We start from the raw sequence: 20,269 nt of genomic DNA on the forward strand, positions 1-20,269 counted from the left end.
CAAGATATCCTGTTCTCTACAGGCTATAATAAAGCAAGCACTGTACAGTGTTGTATTTTCATACATTCAAACTGCGTGTAATGTTAAAGTGGCCACAAATACTCAATATACTGTTACGTAAAACCTATACCTTGTTTTTAATGAATACCTAGGTCTACCACGCTTCTTTATTTTAATGTGGGTCATTATGGTGGTACTTGGAGACCCAAGTTTTTCTGAAGTCGAACTTTGTAAAAAAAAAGAAGTTTGAGAACTATCCTATCCCAGCCTATCTGGGCAAAAACAAAATCGGACTTGACATGCAGTGTGAACATAGTCTGAAATAACAACCTAAACAGGAGTAGGGGCTTTTGTTTGTGTATTGAACTTTGGTTGTTGATCTCATTAGATCAGGGAAAAATTCAACAGCATGTTTCCCTTTTTGTGAGAATGGAGCTCAGTAAAATGAGGGAGGAATGTTAACAAAAACCACACAAGGAACACACAAAGAGTAGGTTTACGCACAAGCTTCACAGACGAGGCGCTTAACACATCACCAACACAACAAAACCACAATGAAAAGTGCAACTGTAGCACACATCACAAACAAGACACATACATTTGAACAAACACTGGAATAACAACCCTATGGCTAATACAGCTAATACTACACAACATCCAATTAATACATGAAGATATGTTTTCCAATTAGTGATGTAGTCTGAAAAAGGAAGCAAAATACAAAATCTAACATGCAAAATGAACAGCACCCAGATGCAACCACACTGTTCTTGACTTTGACTGATTGATAATTTGCAAATATCCAAACTCAAATTCCACTCCCATAAACACACACAACATGGTTGCATATGGTGCAATCAAAAGCAGGTCACCTGTGCAGCAATGACATCTAAAACTACCATGAGTGTAGCTAACAGACGAAACTACAAAATCTAACACAAACGTACTTTTTAAACTAAAAAGTGCTGCTCACAGAAGAAGCAGACATGTCTATGATAGCCACCAACCGACATTCATTCATCCAACTACCTTGCAGTCGTCAGCCAGTGAACTCCCCCAAGTAGAGTCTTGCACACTCTTACCCTCCTTTTCCTTTGGGGGGTAGGCAAAGTCCTGCTGCTTTGGGTAGGGGGAGAGTAAGATTGAAGCTCATATAGGCTTTCCGCAGAAATGCAAACACCTCTAAAGCAAGTGTGCATGTCTGTGATGTGAATGGGCAAGTTATTTTCTGCAAAGATTGCTTGGAGTCCAAGGTAGATTTTAACCAAAATGTTTGGCTTTCGCAAATAATAATCCAGCATTATGTAATATACACATCTAAACAGAGGATAACTTCAACAAATCCACAGACAGATAAGGAAAACATTGAGGCTAATATTCAGGGTTTGTATTCAGTTGTATGTGTGATCAAACCAGGTATAAAAATTTGGTATTTCTTACATAACTCATATTCCATCCATCCATCCATTTTCTACCGCTTGTCCCTTTTGGGGTCGCGGGGGGTGCTGGAGCCTATATCATATTGTTGATGTTAATTGCTTCTCAGCTGTCAAATTAAGGCTATATAAAAATTCATTAATACACATTAACATATATGTAATATACAAATGTTTTTGGAATGTTGCCTATATATGCCTATCATATCGTATCATATATCATATGTGAGACAATCTTTCAATTTTCTGCGGATTCTAAATAGTGTAAAAACTGCTAGTACGAAGCAGCGAACAATGCAGGTAACGGGAAGTCATCTATTGCTTGTATTCAGACACATGACTTCTTCCCAGAAGTGAAAAATAGTGGTGGTGAACCAAACCAAGATTGTTGTTGTGCAGCAAGTAGCGCAAAAACTATCCGAGTAAACAAGAGGCCTAGATCATTTCTGCAAAAAGCTGATCAGAGAAAAAAAAAAAAATCAGACTATACAAAGGACTTTGTTGCGTGATATCAAAGGTTATCCGTCGGTCGTGTTCCCAGACATGTCGAACTATTTGGTGCTCCAGACATCACTCTACACGACAGATGAAAACTTGTAAAAGCATGGAGGTCTACAACTATGGCTGGGTCAAGGAAATTACTATTGGTAAGACTCTCCCAGACAAATCATGCATCGTTTTTACTTGAGCAAGGTTGCATTTAATGATTTAACTTTGCATCTACAGCTATGTTTGTTGCCTGCCCTTGCTTTTGTTGTACGCGCCGTTTACGAGTATGCCTGATTTTTTTTGTCTTTATCAAAATATAACTATAGATGTCAACGTTGTGAATGCTCTGAAAGCTTTATTAATGATTTCTGCATTAGGTAAAAGCTTAACTCTCTTGGGTTTTACTCACATATGCTTTCTTTCATTTAAACTTGCCCAGTTGGTGCTTTACAAAACACTCGTAGCAAAAATATGTTTTGAGAAATACACATAATATCAAGATAATAGTTAAATGGAAAACACTAAACGTTAGAAGTATATCAAACAAAACTTTAACGAAGTGATCACTGTAAACTTGTGCATTCTTCGACTCTGCTCCCTTAGACGAGAGCGCATGCTACTTTTTGTCGTTGTCTTTCGTAAAAACATGCATTCTTCGATGCATTGTTTTTGGAGGGCTTTACAGGCGGAATAGATGACTCCCCATCACCTACATTGTTAGCTGCTTCATACTAGCAGTTTTTTCACTATTCAGAATACAAAGAAAAGGGAAAGACCAGTTTGTTAATGTTTTGCTAAAGGATGATGAACAAAAAATTTTTAAAGTGCAGTTTTCCTTAAAGTGCCATAGCCTGTCTGCATATTGTAGCTTACTGGGTTTCAAAAGGCCAAGGCGTAACAATGAGCATACAGCGGCGCATGATTACATAAGGGCCAATTACTTCACAGCTAGCACGCTTCTCCATTAGTGGTTGGCTTTGAGCCACACAGAGGAATGACTCCCATCATGCACTGCAACAGAGTGGATGTCACAGATTTTATGACAAAAAAGAAAGCAGGATGATAAAACAACCTTGCCACCACACCGACTCATCAAAGTTCATGTTAGGGCATCTTACAAACCTGAAAATTACATTTGCACATCACCGTGATTCATTTAATTATCACATGAAACGGGTTTGCATATTCATGAGGTTTAAGAGAGGATGTGATAAAATAGAGAGGGCTTTGTTAGAGCTCAGCTAGAGCACATGTGAGCATGCTCAGATCTTATCAAAGAGTCTCTATTTGTACGTGAATCAAAATCAAAACTCCACAAGATAGAGGATTTTAACATTACTTGGGTATACGTGAATATACAGTACCAGTCTGGAGTTTGGAGACATATTTTCATTCAATGGCATTATGTCTCAAAAACTGTTGATTGCAAGTATATGCAGTAGTATACTAATATGAAGGTTAAATGGCTCTGAACATGTGGGTTATCAATATTAGCAATTGCACCCACCTGGATGCTTGTGTTGGAGCGAGGTTGTGTTTTGTCTGTGAACCTCCAGCCCTCTGTGCTTGGTGTCTCTGCACGCGTCTGTGCCTCTGGAATTAGTAGAGATGCCCCACCGGATGTTGGAAAGACGCCCAATGAAAGAGGACGGTCTCTTCTACAGAGGCAGAGAATATCCTCGTGAGGGAATCTTTGAAAGAAACTGCTAAAATGAAGTACATTTAGTGAATGTAAAAATTACAACTTACCGTACTCGGCCAACACTGCTTGACTCAGACGTCTCACTAGCCTGCTGCATTTTGATCCGCTCTACATGCTCCATATAATTATGGATCATCTACAGGGGTCAGAGCAAACAAGTTTGGAATACCAATTTAAGATCCCTTTCTTCCCATCTTACTTTCCTTTGACGTTTACCTCTGTGTGGCGTTGATGAAGGGAGTTGTATTCCTTCTTGAGGTCGATCTCGCGCTCTTCTAACCTGCTGACTAAACAAAGAACATCATTATTTTTTTAAACATGGATCAAGTCTTATTTACACTATTTTGCCATATGACATCGGATACCACCATGCATCATGGTTTACATCCTTAACACAACACACACTGTTTATACAGTGGACATGGACACACGGACAAATCTGTTAAACATATCAACAAACACAAAAATGCCTTATCAAATAACAGATTTATCTGAACTGTTCCAGAGATGGTCTGCAAAAGGACACATGGTTATTATAACAATGCATGTTTGTGGGACGGCATCAAACGTGGCATTCTGTACAGCTATCATGAATCAAATTGTTTTTAATAAAAATGTTTTCCATCCATCCATCCATTTTTTACCAATTGTTTTTTGTATAGCATCAAATAAAATATTAATATCAGTGTTTCCCACACATTCATTTATTTGTGGCGGCCCACCACGAAAGAATTAAGGCCGCCACAATTTTATTTTTTTATTTTTTATTTTATTTATTTTTTAATTTTTTTAATTTTTTTGTACTGTCCAGCTTCTCAGGCAAATCATATAGTTGATGTAGATGCCCATATCGGCTGTTCAGATTTACTTTACAAAAGAGAAGTGTAGGATCAAGATTTTTGGAGCTCTTTGTTCAGTGGATCAGATGTTTGATGAAGCTTTGTGTCTATCTACCACCACTACTGTTTTCTATTTATTTGTTACTGACTGTGGCAGGACACCTCTGCCTCTGTTTCACTTTATGTTGCTGGTAAATAATATGGTTGTAGTAGTAGGCTAAAGTTAAATTATTTAGTATGCACTAATTAAAGGGGCAGAGCTTTAAACATTTTAGCTTTTATAGTTTTATAAGATATATTTTTGTAAGAACCACAGTTAATAAATATATTTCAGTGAATAACTTATTGTTCAAATCTGTATATAAATATGTACATAAAGTGTTGTAATTATATTGTAAAATTGATGGATGGATGGATGGATGGGCATTTAAAACAAAACTGTTATTATTAATTAGTAAGTATACATTTTTTTAGCCTTTTTAGAGAAAATCATATCATTGTAGTAAATTATGCAAATTACTTGATGATGTCATTGTGACCACGCCCATAGCTACGCCCCCACCGCCACAGGTATCTTGGCAGTTTATGGGAAACACTGAATATTATATATATTATTTCATAATTTTTTATGAATCATAAAATTCAAGGACACCCATCGTGGACTGAAATGATAAGATTAATAACACATCTCAGACGCAGTAGCATTATCAGCCTTGAGCTCAGTGATTTGTCAAGAGAGAGGAAGAGTAATAGGCTGCAAGTGTCAGATATGACAGAATAAATAAAAGTGATACATGTGCATGCATTATAAATCATTAATTTAACCCTTGTCACCTGCAAAAGCGAAATATCTATTTATATCTTATTTTTAAGATCCACTTTAACACTGAGTTACTGTCCATTTATATGGGAGCACAAATGTAGCATTTATTTCAATATAAGGGAATTATTAGCTAGTAGCTAATTAATAAGGATACCCTTGCTTTAAAGTGGTATACATGAACTGTATGTTTAGCATACTTTCCATACTATAAAATATTCCATAATCCAGCAAAAAGAAGGGTGGTGATGCAGTGCCGCATTACAAGGATGGGAATAACACAAATCCTATAATCCAATTACACTCCTTCCCCGAAATGTGCAACAAAGAATGTGTCTGTGTGAAGGAAGTGTAAGAGTGTTGTGTGCATATAATCCAGGCATACGACTGGAACCAAATTTAATTTTAGATATTTGTGATTTTTCAGTCAATAAATGTGGCAGTAATGGCGAAAATGAGGACATCTGTGCATTTGAGTGAAGACGCTTACTCTGGTCAGCGTAGTTCCTGATCTTGAGTTCCAGTTGCCTAGAGTGGGACTCCATTCTGTCCACATGGCTCTGCAGGTCCTTCTTGTCTTGTTCATGAGTGTCCTCGAACTCAATGAACTTCTACTCACGCACAAACACGCACATGCACACAAACACAGCATGATTAGATTTAAAGAGCCATGTTATGAAATTATATCACAGTTCATAGGTGTCCTAATATAATGCTTATGACGGGCTTCAGTAAAAACAGCCCAAAGGATCAGGGATTGCAGCACACTTGAACCACCTCTACACAGCTCTGGTCAGAGTGGCCGGTTATGTGGGGCTGTCCTTTCCCATGCAAATTAGCCGCTGATCACCTGCCCCCTCGACTGCAATAGCAGAAGTGATGTGCGGTTCCTTTTGGGGTCAGCGACTCAAGCTTGTGAGTGGTACGAAGAGGATTTTGAGCAGCTTGGCTCATGTTGAAATAAAAGTTTAACCCAGAAATCTACAGCCTGAATCGTATTTCTACACCAGAGGGAGAGAAGGGGATTAGTCCTGAAGTCACAGACCTCAATCTTGGAGCAGACAGTGCTTCCCTGTGATCAGACCTAAGTCTGGAGCCCCTGTAAATAAAATAAATCCACTTTGTTTTGATGTTCTTGAAGATCTGTGCATCCAAAAACAATGCAGCTTTGCTCAGCTTTTGGCTTTGAAATAATAGTGGTGGACTGGATAGTGATTCTGTGTTGTTAATTGCATGAAAATAATTCAAATTCTCTTTCAGGGAATTTCCAACTCATGGGTGGAGAAATTAGGTATGGGGCTCTTTATTCTTATAATCACAATTTGAACGACTTGCTAAAAGACCACATTGTCTGATGATTGTGTAATTTTACAGTTTAATGGATGGGCAGGCATAGCGCCCAAATATGCACAAGCAAATATGTTTTCCAAAATATGTCTTCTATATAACGCATCTGTTGATGTGGTTTTAATCAACATGAAGTGACTGGGTGACTCATGTACCCACAAAACATAGATTTGGTTGCTAATACCATGCCGGTCTTTCTTTTGTTAAATTTTACACAGATATATCATATGGAAACCAGGGTACTAAAATATGTAGCACACCATGTCATCAATTCTTGTAATTCTGTATAAAATGATATACAATTTTTTTTTTAAATTTTTTTTGTTATCCAAAAAAAAATTTTGTGACAACAGGCTTTTGTGTGTCACATCTCGGGATGTAACGGTTATAGACTTTGACTGTACGATTATAGTCTGAGTAAAAATCACTGTTTAACAAATATTAGGCATTGAAAAGAATATATACAGTCACATAGACATTCATTAGAGATTAACAGTAAAATAATGTTATAATAACAGTATTAAATAATAAATACAAAAAAAAGTATTATTAATAATACATTGATTAATTATTGTATTAATGTAAATGTAAATGGCTTCATCTGGCCAGGATCCTCACCTCTCACTGGATCGGTTCGCAGCCCGAGTGTGAAGCGACTGGGATGGAAACCAGCACCTCCAAGTCGGAGTCCATGGTTCTCGCCCGGAAACGGGTGGAGTGCCACCTCCGAGTTGGGGAGGAGATCTTCCCCCAAGTTTAAGTACCTCTGAGTCTTATTCACGAGTGAGGGAAGAGTGGATCGTGAGATCGACAGGCCGATCGGTGCGGCGTCTTCAGTAATGCGGACGCTGCATCAAGCCGTTGTGGTGAAGAAGGATCTTAGACAGAAGGCAAAGCTCTCAATATGCCGGTCGATCTACATTCCCCTCCTCACCTATGGTCATGCGCTGTGGGTTATGACCAAAAGGACAAGATCACGGGTACAAGCGGACGAAATTAGTTTCCTCCACCGGGTGGCGGGGCTCTCCCTTAGAGATAGGGTGAGAAGCTCTGTCATCCGGGGGAAGCTCAAAGTAAAGCCGCTGCTCCTCCACATCGAGAGAAGCCAGATGAGGTGGTTCGGGCATCTGGTCAGGATGCCAGCCGAACACCTCCCTAGGGTGTAGGGGGCCACGGGGAAGACCCAGGACACATTGGGAAGACTATGTCTCCCGGTTGGCCTGGGAACGCCTCGGGATCCCCCGGGAGGAGCTGGACGAAGTGGCTGGGGAGAGGACTTCCCTACCTAGGCTGCTGCCCCCGCGACCTGACCTCGGATAATCGGAAGAGGATGGCTGGATGGATGGATGTTATTAATGTAAAGCTAAGGTTAACTTTTATTGATCTACCAGGCAAAAATGTTACTCATGAGTAATAAACTAAGTGTTTTTTTATTTCATTTTTAAAAATATAAATTTGTGTTTTACACTTGCTATATTAACTTACAATGTCTATAGTTTATTTAACACAGACAAGAAGCAATATTACGTTAAATGGTCACCGGATGACAGGGGCACCAGTTGCTGTTGGTTGACACTGAACTGACTCAACGATAAGCTACTGACTGTAATTGACAACTTTATATTTAAAGGCCTACTGAAACCCACTACTGCCGACCACGCAGTCTGATAGTTTATATATCAATGATGAAATCTTAACATTGCAACACAAGCCAATACGGCCGGGTTAACTTATAAAGTGCAATTTTAAATTTCCCGGGAAACTTCCGGTTGAAAACGTTTATATATGATGACGTTTATTTATTTATTTATTTATTTACGTATGCGCGTGACGTCAATCGTTGAAACGGAAGTATTGGTACCCCATTGAATCCAATACAAAAAAGCTCTGTTTTCATCTCAAAATTCCACAGTATTCTGGACATCTGTGTTGCTGAATCTTTTGCAATTTGTTTAATGAACAATGAAGACTGCAAAGAAGAAAGTTGTAGGTGGGATCGGTGTATTAGCGGCTGGCTGTAGCAACACAACCAGGAGGACTTTGACTTGGATAGCAGACGCGCTAGCCGACGCTAGCCGCCGACCGCACGGATGATCGGGTGAAGTCCTTCGTCCTTCCGTCGATCGCTGGAACGCAGGTGAGCACGGGTGTTGATGAGCAGATGAGGGCTGGCTGGCGTAACTGGAGCGCTAATGTTTTTATCATAGCTCTGTGAGGTCCCGTTGCTAAGTTAGCTTCAATGGCGTCGTTAGCAACAGCATTGTTAAGCTTCGCCAAGCTGGGAATTATTAACCGTGTATTTACATGTCCATTGTTTAATAGTATTGTTGATCTTCTGTCTATCCTTCCAGTCAGGGATTTATTTATTTAGTTTCTATCTGCATTTGAGCCCGATGCTATCACGTTAGCTCAGTAGCTCAGTAGCTAAAGAGCTATTGTTGTATTGTCGTGGAGATAAAAGTCACTGTGAATGTCCATTTCGCGTTCTCAACTCTCATTTTCAAGAGGATATAGTATCCGAGGTGGTTTAAAGTACAAATCCGTGATCCACAATAGAAAAAGGAGAAAGTGTGGAATCCAATGAGCCAGCTTGTACCTAAGTTACGGTCAGAGCGAAAAAAGATACGTCCTGCACTGAACTGTAGTCCTTCACTCTCCCTTTCCTCATCCACGAATCGTTCATCCTCGCTCAAATTAATGGGGTAATTGTCACTTTCTCGGTCCGAATCTCTCTCGCTGCATTGTAAACAATGGGGAAATGTGAGGAGTCCTTCCTCCGGTGACGTCACGCTACTTCCGGTATAGGCAAGGCTTTTTTTTTATCAGCGACCAAAAGTTGCGACCTTTATCGTCGTTGTTCTCTACTAAATCCTTTCAGCAAAAATATGGCAATATCGCGAAATGATCAAGTATGACACATAGAATGGATCTGCTATCCCCGTTTAAATTTAAAAAAAATCATTTCAGTAGGCCTTTAACTATTTATCAACGCAATTCTGCATTTAGTAACTTGGCACTAACATGATGTAACTCAGTTACTATGTCTTACTTTGACGCGTAAAATTGGGAGGTGATTCCGCAAATGCTGGACACCATATTGGACGTATTAGACCATTTAGCCACAACTTTCTTTTGGCAGGTTTAGCAAATGAGTGGGCCATCATCGTCAATGATTCTTTGGGAGGGAAAGGTTTACTGCTTTGTTGTGCTACTATTTTTGGAGCTTGTGTAGCATCCTAGCTTGTCTCTCGATAGGTATGTATAAGCATGCGCATCGCTGGTGTAACTTCATTTTTATTCTGTGGCTATTGTGCAGGAAATAACATACCAATATAATGTTTGTTTATAGTGAGTGAGGAGGACTGAAACACATGGTATAGGAGCCTTTGCGATTAAATAATTGTGCATTTTTAATCAACAATAATAGTTCAACTGGTTCATTGTTGCATCCATGTAGTACAATACATTTTACAGAGAGCCAGGCCCAATACAGTATAGGACTGTTTCAAAAATGAAACTCTAAGCACAAGTAAAAAAAAAAAATCAGGTGGCAACCTTTGTTCGAAGTGTGATTATCAACTGGCAGATGCATGTAAAAGAGGAACAGAAAATGAACTGACATTTATTTATATTTCTTCCATTTATAAAAAAAAATTAGGAGGAAGACGATTAATATTGCTGCTCTCGACCATGAGTGCCTGCAAACTGGACAGCTAAAATCTATACAGAGTAGCAGGCCATTCAATGGGCACTCCAGGAAGTAGAAGGTTTACATGCGTCAATAGAAAGTGTCAAGTGTTCATGCTTAACTGTCAGCATATGAACACACATTATGGGATTGATTTTATAAAACCTTAAGGCAAAAAAGGGAAATGCAAGCTGCGAGGAGGAGAATGTTCTCCTTTTTTAAAATACCTGACAAAGAATCACTTGACTTGGAAGTAATTTCCTGCCTCTCTGCTCTTCCTTGAGTATCCGTTCTGTTATTGCTGAGCCCATGTATCTAGCTGTCACATTTCTTGAGCGTCACAGTTCCTCCAGTCCAAATGCCCCGAGTCAAGAATAAGCCGTGACAGCAGGTCTAAGTCTCCTTCATCTCATCGCTTGTCATATAAAAGTGAACACGCTAGAACAAAGCCTATTCACACACTGGAGCCATCATCCAAGTCAAAAACTGAAATATGTTATCTTATGTTGTTGCACCTTTTGTCAATCCTCTATGACACATTGAGTCTTGGTATTTTCCAAGAGTTCTTCCTGTTTGGGGAAGAATATAAAGTTACTTCCTGTTTGTTGTCTGGGATGAATGAGACTCTTTTGTATACTGAGTGTGGTCCTCTACACGCTTCATTACAGTATGTAAAGCAGGGGTCCCCAAACTACGGCCCGCGGGCCGGATCCGGCCCCCCAGCATCCAAAATCCGGCCCACGGGAAGTCCCAAGTTAAAAAAAAAAAGCTGTTTTATTTTATTTATTTATTTATTTTTTAAATGTTTTTTTTTTTTTTTAATCTTTCATTTCTAATCCATTTTCTACCGCTTGTTACTCTCGGTGTCTCCTAGCCGCTCAGGCAAATTATATTGTCTAAAAATTAATTTTCCCATCGATAACGTGACAATGTTAAATGTTGATGAACATCAATGTTAATTGATGTTAAATGACAAAACTGATTAACTCGCTGGAATATAAAGACAATGTATATATATATATATATATATATATATATATATATATATATATATATATATATATATATATATATATATATATATATATATACAGCCCCCAATGCGGCCCCCGAGTCAAAAAGTTTGGGGACCCCTGCTGCAAAGTGTCTTGAGAAAAATTGGATGGCGGTCTGTCTAACACCATCATACCTTTGGCATAATTGGCCATGACTTATGTGCATGTTATTTTTCAAAAAGGTAAAAAACAAAACAAATTTAAAAAAAACTTACACATCCTTGCATTATTAGCATCAACAATTCAGCTTTTTCTCATTACAAATGCTAGAGAAGCCACGATATGGACATTTAAATGTGCTCAAAAAGTACTTCTACACGCACTGAAATCTTTTTTTTTTAAATAACTCAAATTAAATAGACACACTGTTCATGTTAAAAAAAAAAAATCCATTATTTTGTACGTTCTGTGTTTCTTAAGCTTCACTGATAGTGTTTTAGTCTACGTATTTTATCTGTTTTAATACTGAAGTTTTTATTGTTTTAAATACCGGTTTGTTTTGTAACACTTTAAGATGTATTTAAATAAAAAGTGCATGACAAATAACATCTATTATTATTATCGTTGCTACATACTTTTTTTGCACTATTTGTTTAATTTATTTTGTACTTACATAGGGCTGAGTGGTATACCGGTATTATAGATAATACCAGTATATTTTAGAAAGAGATATATATTTGAGAAAATCTCGCCATACCGGTATCTTTTGATGTGCCTTTGTAATGGCAGTTTGCTGACGGGCGATACACAGGGCATTCACTTTGGCTCAACCCTGCCCCTTTCGTGTTTACGTAGGCTTTTGTGACGCACAATGATGCAACACAACAAACGTTTTAAAAGAATACGGCGGCTCTTGTGCTGACTTCTTGACTCACGAGTGATGCAATGCTTTAGATCACCGACTGCATTTGGCTATAATTGACTGACTACAGCAAACTAATTTGCTTGAGAACCTATATCACTCCTTGTAGCGACTTTATCCCTAATCTAATTTGTTTATGTTGTTCAATTCGGTTAGCGACTTGAATACGCAGCTCGCGATAGCTCCTCTCTGCTGCTCGCTCAGAGTGTCAAATGTTTAGCTCCTCCTCGGCTTGAAAGTGCCTCTCCCCATAGCCTGTGCAGACTAACCTACTGTAATGTAGCGGCTCGGTGGCTGAAGAGTAGTTTCAAACTGTACAGCCAGCGGCCTTCACCGCAGTGAGCAAGTCGAAACTCCATCTATCCCCGCGCACAAGCGTGAGGCTATAAACCTAACATTAATGAACAAAATTCACCAAAACTGATTCGACATAATAACGGTTAACTAATTACTCTATAAGAATTAACAACACGTTACATTACTACTTACAACAAAAATAATTTGAGTACCCCTAAGACTGGTTATCTAGCCATAAAACACTTAGGCAACCTTAAGCACTTTGCACGTTTTTTTAAGATACCGGAATATACCGTATATCGGCATTCGGACTAAAAACAGCGATTTCAGTTTCGGTCCATATCGCCCAGCCCTATTTATACTGTTTACAGAATGTGCCAGAGGCCCATAAAAAAAATTAGCCGCAGTCCGCAAATATCCCCAGGCTAAATGTTATACACCCATGGTTTACATATTTTAATGGAAAAGTGAAGTGTTACCACACTATGGAATGGATATCTATGCATCTATTGATTATCTTAGTAATCGACCATCGATTACTTTGTTCGATTGTTTTAGTAATCGGATAAAACACACTTTATAGCCTCAATGTGTATTTTAAGGATAATAGTTAATAATATATTTTTTTTAATAAATGCACATCATCACCACCAAAATTTCATGTTTAAATTAATTGTGTTGATAATATAAAAATTAAAAAAATTATATATATATATATATATATATATATATATATATATATATATATATATATATATATATATATATATATATATATATATATATATATATCAGTGGCGTGCCGTCACTAGAGGCAGGGGAGGCACGGCCTCACCTGCCATCGTGGAAAGAAAAAAACAGTAAAAAGAAAAAAATAAGAATTAAATTGTTATATGTATCCAGTGATAATACTAAAGTTATTTTCCATTTAACTTCACCAGTTTTAGATTATTTTTATTTTTATTTTCACATTTGCCGTTCAAATACTGAGAAGAGACGGTGCGGTGATCAGCAGCCAGTTGAGGCACGTCACTGATTTGTGCCTCAACATGGATTGTGCGCAATGACTCGGCTAACTGCTGGCCTGCTGTGCAGTGAGACTGTATTGCTATATGAATTATAATATACATTTCCATAGTTTAGTTAGCTGAGGTATATAATGTACAGTGTATTTTGTCAACATCTGTATGTGTGTAACGTATTTCTTGTGCTGAGCGATCATAAAACTGGAGGCTCGTCTCATAACCCCGCCTCCTGGTGCCAAGCACCTCCGCCGCAGAACACACCCCCGACGGGAGCGCCGCGGCCACACCAACCAAAGCCCACACCCAAACCCTCCACGTGCAAGACCGAATCCACCCAAAAAAAGTCACTTAACAAGAAGCCAAAAAGTGCAAAAACAACAATGCTCGCGCTGCAGGAGCCGCGAACGACCGCAGGGACACAACATTAGGTACACCTGCACTGCAGGTTCATATGTTTGTAAATCTGACTGTGATGATGCAGTCGTGCCTCACCAGACATTAACCTCACCGCACGCCACTGATATATATATATATATATATATATATATATATATATATATATATATATATATATATATATTTGCTGTTCGTTACCACACGGATCACGACACACACTACCACTCTCATGCACAGTATGTTCCACCACAGTGGCCATGTGTATTTCCAGTTCCATGCAGTCCACACGGTCCGGATTTTATCCATTTCTATTAGTTACACTCATTAAACGATTAATAGAAGCCACAGATTATAAATCAAAGCTTTTTTTAATCTAATTATTCGATTTAATCTTTTAAATGTTGCAGACCTTCTCCAGATGTTGTCTAAGCATAAGCACCATTGCTAGTCATGACACCCGCTAGTCGGCACGCTTGTGGAGGACGGAGGTGTTTTGTACGCTTTCACGGGGGTAGTAATGCACACTTGTGGAGGTGCCCTGCATGTCCTTAACTCTGCTCCAGCGGCTAATACTTAACGTTTCACAGGGGGTTCCCCTTAAGGTAACTAAACGTGGCGCACAGCCCCAATTTTTCATGGCGATTTCTACACCTCCACATTTGGTAATAAAAACTACAACCAAGAGGCACGTTACAATCAAACAGCAGTGTATAATAAGTACAATACTTGGGGCCTGATTTAATAATAATAATAATAATAATAATGGATTAGATTTATATAGCGCTTTTCTAGACACTCAAAGCGCTTCACAGAGAAGTGAGAACCCATCATTCATTTTTACAACTCATTCATTCATCATTCATTCACCGGTGTGAGCGGCACCGGGGGCAAGGGTGAAGTGTCCTGTCCAAGGACACAACGGCAGCAGTTTTTTGGATGGTAAGAGGCGGGGAGCGAACCTGCAACCCTCAGGTTTCTGGCACGGCTGCTCTACCCACTACGCCATACCGCCCCGTTTTACTAAGATCCAAATACCTCACGCTAAACCGCGTGTGCAATCGGTAAAATAGCATGTACTTTTAGTGGGCGTGTTGCATGCGATCTACTAAAATTGCGTGTGCTATTGAAAAGTGGTGCAGACTGCCTTATTTAAATGAGGAGTTTGTGTGTACCATACAGGGCATCACCACGGAGACCAATGTTCCCTCTAGTTTTTCATGTGTGTGAGCAAACGCACAAACTCCCTGAGCATTCAGTGGAGCACATGTGAGCACACTGTGGCCACACCAGCGTCACACCTGTCCCAAACCTGACATCATAACAATTTAAATGTTTTATTAAAATAATTTTCTGATATAAGTGATTTTGCCATCTTACAATGACAATAACAAAAAAACATGTTTTTCATGGCGGTCCTGCCTTTGAAAGAAATGTTACCCCTTTCAGAGATTAAATTTAGTTCCTGTAACTTTCTGTCTGTAAAATACATCTTTTTATTAGCACATATGAAATCTAGTGACAATATTTCATGAATAATATCCTTAGATTAACATCCTTAATAAAGGGCAGTAAAATAAGCACACATCTGATTGAGCAGTCAGAGTGTTACAACCTGGCATTTACACATTATGTGGCGTTGGGGTTGTCCAACTTTTTGTGTGGCCATAAACGCAGCACTGGCTAAGTGCCATGAGTGCGTGTGTTGGTGCAGGTGAGACAGAGCGAGCGGCTTCTGTTGAAACGACGGATGACAACGTTGGTTTCAGCCTGGTTTGTATGGCAGAAAATTACCAGTTTTTATAGATAAAAGTTTTTTTTACTCATGTTTTAGGTGTGGTTACAAACAGTTTTGCTCAATAAAGTGATGGATGGAATTCCTGTCCGTAAAGTGTCTTGACAGACGATAATTGAACTGTGTTGACAAAGATTGTTTTATTCATTGGGGCCACTCTTGTTGTCACCTGTCACTCACAGAGTTGCATTGCAAAATCATACAGAATAAACTGTAATGTGTTTATTTTGTTTAAAGTTCAAATGGGATTTTTTTATTTTCTGCGCGGCATTAATTTGCTGTGCGCAGAGGACGCGTGAGCAGTGCGCAATTGCGCAGGCGTGCACCTTAGAGGGAACGTTGACGGAGACACTAATTTACTGCACAGTCATGTTATCATGCTCCCACCTGTGGTGTTGTGCTATATTTTTAAACATGCAGGAGACATGTACCACTTTTTATGGGCATTTTAGAAGCAGTTGTGCAGTGCATCAACATTGACACAATTTTTTTACAGCTGAAAGTGCATGGAGGGAGGCTCCACTACTTCAAAAAGTTCTTATCATATATGATATATGTTAGTAATATATTCTAGGTGAAAAAATGAATGTTACTAAAAAATATTAAATGTCACCAAAACACATCAATTGAATTTGTTTTAATCAGCCCTTTAAGCCATTTAGCAGCTATATGAAATTTTAAAAGGATGTTGCGAAATAGACGATGTGTCTAGTATGTTTTATTTCTGAACGTCCACACATGTTGAAAGGTACACGTGGGACGGAGGATTCTCTGTCCATTGTGTGTCTTTGCAGCGCGAGCATTCCTCTCTCACAGCGGTGTGTGGAACTGTGTCAGTTGGCAGGTCCTTTTCAAAAACTACTTATACTGAAATCCTTTAACCAAATTTTATTTTTTTTAAAACACACACATTCAAAATGTATATATGTACCTCAAGTAGAAAGCTGAATGTGCATATGAAAGCAACACAAGCATTATAAACAAAGTAATACGGCAGAAACAAAATAATACTATAAATAAATAAAAAGAAATGTGAAAAATTTGCAAGATGGCATCTTATATATATATAAGACGTAACTGCACTTTTTGACCATATAGATAAAAATAGTGTTAATATATGAGGTCAAGTCTTATACCTAGGATTATGGACAAAATAATAATTAAGATTATTTTTATCAATATAGAAATCATGATTATTATCATGACTATTCACTATGTTTGGTAAAGCAGTGTTGGTGTGTGAATGCAACGCCATCATGTAATTCATGTAATGTATCTAATAAAAATGCTCTACATTCTGGATCTATATATTTAAAGACAAATAGTTGTGTTTTTGTTCATTAATAGTATCAGCGTGTCAGATTTTTTATCACATGATGCCTTTATCTTTAGTTTTACATTTTCATAGAGAGAGGTATTTTTTAAGTACATTTACATGTACTAATGTGTGTACATGTACATGCTGTATCAGGACAGCTCCATTGACAGTTTGAGTAGAAATATCTCATATAGGAATTAACTATACACCATCTTGTAAGAAATAATATTGAGTTAAGTAAAACTGCAGTTGCGTTATTTTTTTATTTTTTTTCTGTCAAAATTAAAATTAACATTTGAATTCCCGGAGTTTTGGGAAAACTGGGAATTTTTCCAGTTCAAAAAACAACTTCGTTTTTTGTCCTGATTAAGAGGAATGTTTGGACGGTGGAACGGTTGAAATGCGTTGAAAAATGTGGAAGGAGTAGTCGCCAGAAAAAAGGGCTATGGAAAAGCAGGAATTCTGGAAAATCCTGGAATTTTTTTTTAAGTTAGAAAAAACGAAGTTTGAATTCCCAGAATGGTGGAATATGTTAAAGGTGGAATGGTTTGAATAGGTGGAAAAATGTAAGAAATGGTGGAAGTTCGAAAAATGGCCAATTCATTTTGAATGAGAAAAATGCCCCGGGAAACCTGGAATTCTGGGAAATCTGGGATTTTTTGGAATCTGTCAAGGATTCCCGAATAGGCTGAACAGTTTGAAGTTGGAACGTTTTGAATCGAGTGGAAAATGTGAAGGGTAGAGCGCACCAAAATCTGGAGAAGAAGAATTATAAGTTGAAGTTGAATAATAAGAATAAATAGATTAGTTTTGGTCCATTGATTGATTGATTGATTGAAACTATTATTAGTAGATTGCACAGTGCAGTCCATATTCCGTACAATTGAGCACTAAATGGTAACACCCGAATACGTCTTTCAACTTGTTTAAGTCGGGGTCTACTTAAATTGATTCATGATACAGATATATACTATCATCATAGTACAGTCATCACACAAGATAATCATCAGAGTATATACATTGAATTATTTACAATCCGGGGTGTGGGATGTGGAGGGGCGGGGGGGATTAGGTTTGGTTGATATCAACACTTCAGTCATCAACAATTGCATCATCAGAGAAATGGACATTGGAACAGTGTAGGACTGACTTGGTAGGCTATGTACATCAAGTAGTGGACATAGAGATAGAGATCAGAAAGCATAAGAATAAGTATCTACATTTGATTATTTACATTTGATTATTTAGGATGTGGAAGGGAGGGTGTTAGTTTAGGGTTGAAGTTGCCTGGAGGTGTTCTTTTAGTGCGGTTTTGAAGGAGGATAGAGATGCCCTTTCTTTTACACCTGTTGGGAGTGCATTCCATATTGATGTGGCATAGAAAGAGAATGAGTTAAGACCTTTCCAGAAAACCATGTGTGTGAATGCTTTGGACCATTCGCACAATTAGTGCCGTTGAGTTCTGGCATTGATTCCCAGGTACCTGGAAATGGTACCGTCCAGGTTCAAATGTGAAAGGTACCCATCCCTAGTGGTTGGGGGGGGGGAGAGACACCTGACTCAATAATAGCCTAAACTGCTGAGTCACGCCTTTCATTGTCTCACAGGAGTTCCTACGCGGTACGCTCACGGTCTAATGACGTGTTAACAGATGTGCTTGAAGGACAGGTGCGTTCACTGGCACTGGAGATTACAAGAGTCGCAAAGCTATGGTTAGCATACGGTTAGCATGACACTGTTTTGTTTACATCTGCACCGGGATGCTGCCCGCTCATGTGCACGTTAATACGCAGCTAACGGGTGCTAGCATAGTAAAAACACATGACGCCACAGCGCCGTGGAATAAATGCAATTATTTTTAGTTATGTGTTTATTCGAGGGTCCACCGGTCTCACCTCCTCTGCGTGCTTCCTCAGAGCTTTCTCCCGCTCGTACTGGGTGATGAGCTGCTCGTTGTCCTCCTTCAGCAGCTCCAGCTCCACTTCGTGCTCCTGGTTCTCCGCGAACACCGAGTCCAGGTTCTCCAAGACGGCCACCACCAGCGGCATGAGCTCCTTCACCACGTCCTCGTCATACTTACCGATGAGCCGCTCGAACTCGCGGTAAATGGAGTTAGCCAGGCCCGACACCCGCTCAGACATCATCGCTGATGTCCCCGGGTCGTCCTGGTACACTACTCCGTCTTCCAGATCCATTTTTACAGTCCTCTCCGTACGAAAAGCAAGTATTATTCCCGTTTCCTCGCCACTATGGTCACCTTTATCCGCTTCTTGGAATGACTGGACACACTGAGACCATTACTCGACCGGACCGGACCACTAAGATGCGGGAGGCGACGACGTGGATCTCTTCCTCTTTTTTTCCTGTTGTTCCGTGATGCCTTCAAGGACTCCCACATGATCCTCGCGTTCTAACACACTTACGGACAAAAACATCCTTATTATCGCGTAAAATAAATCATAATATCAATACACAAACCCTAAATATATTCTATCATTAAAATTATACAATAAAAAACTTAATTTATTTTGAAAAATAGTCGTTTTAACTTACTTGTTGGAGTAGTTTTAGTTCCACGTCTACACGAGGGTGTTATCTTTACACACAAAATATATATAAGGATATTTTACCGTACGGTTGGATGCAAATGACCGACAGTTGTGGCTTTTCCATTCGCATGGCACGCACCATTTTCCGAGTCTCCGTGAATGCACCATTACAACAGCTGAGTTGGTGACGAGTCACGCCATGACGTCACAACAATGTCAGCAATACATTATAATTCCTTGTGTTGTATTAGATATGTTAGACTTAGACTTAGACTTGGACTTCCTTTTATTGTCATTCAAAGTTGAACTTTACAGTACAGATAAGAACGAAATTTCGTTGCATTAGCTTGTTGTAGTGCATGATAAAAGAGCAATAAGGTGCAGATATAAATAAATAGATCACTGTACAGATAAATACAGAATAATGTTTATTTGTAATTCATTCTTATATATATATATATATATATATATATATATATATATATATATATATATATATATATATATATATATATAAAATTTATTTTTTATTTTTTTTAATTGTCAGTGTTTACTTTTGAACATTGGCGTTGTTAGGCCTATTTTAGGGGGGCTAAAGCCCCCCTAAAATGTTCTTAAGCCCCCCTAATAATTTGGTGTTAAAAAAATTTTTTT

The 20,269-nt window shown here is 38.6% G+C and overlaps 1 protein-coding gene across 2 annotated transcripts in view; it reads right to left on the reverse strand.

Annotated features, from left to right (window-relative positions):
* Nucleotides 1-19,742, reverse strand: part of spag9a (sperm associated antigen 9a) — a 49,974-nt gene extending 30,232 nt beyond the window's left edge. For both annotated transcript variants that reach the window (XM_062036624.1, XM_062036623.1), the window contains exons 1-7: nt 19,620-19,742; nt 18,962-19,484; nt 5,777-5,897; nt 3,844-3,914; nt 3,675-3,763; nt 3,433-3,583; nt 1,030-1,119 (exon numbers count right to left, since the gene is read on the reverse strand). In XM_062036624.1, coding sequence (XP_061892608.1) covers nt 1,030-1,119; nt 3,433-3,583; nt 3,675-3,763; nt 3,844-3,914; nt 5,777-5,897; nt 18,962-19,261 — 822 coding nt within the window. In that variant the 5' untranslated portion in view covers nt 19,262-19,484; nt 19,620-19,742. The remainder of the gene's footprint in view (nt 1-1,029; nt 1,120-3,432; nt 3,584-3,674; nt 3,764-3,843; nt 3,915-5,776; nt 5,898-18,961; nt 19,485-19,619) is intronic.
* Nucleotides 19,743-20,269: the final 527 nt, after the last annotated feature.

This window comes from Entelurus aequoreus, linkage group LG25, assembly GCF_033978785.1.
Source record: "Entelurus aequoreus isolate RoL-2023_Sb linkage group LG25, RoL_Eaeq_v1.1, whole genome shotgun sequence".
NCBI classification, from domain to species: domain Eukaryota; kingdom Metazoa; phylum Chordata; class Actinopteri; order Syngnathiformes; family Syngnathidae; genus Entelurus; species Entelurus aequoreus.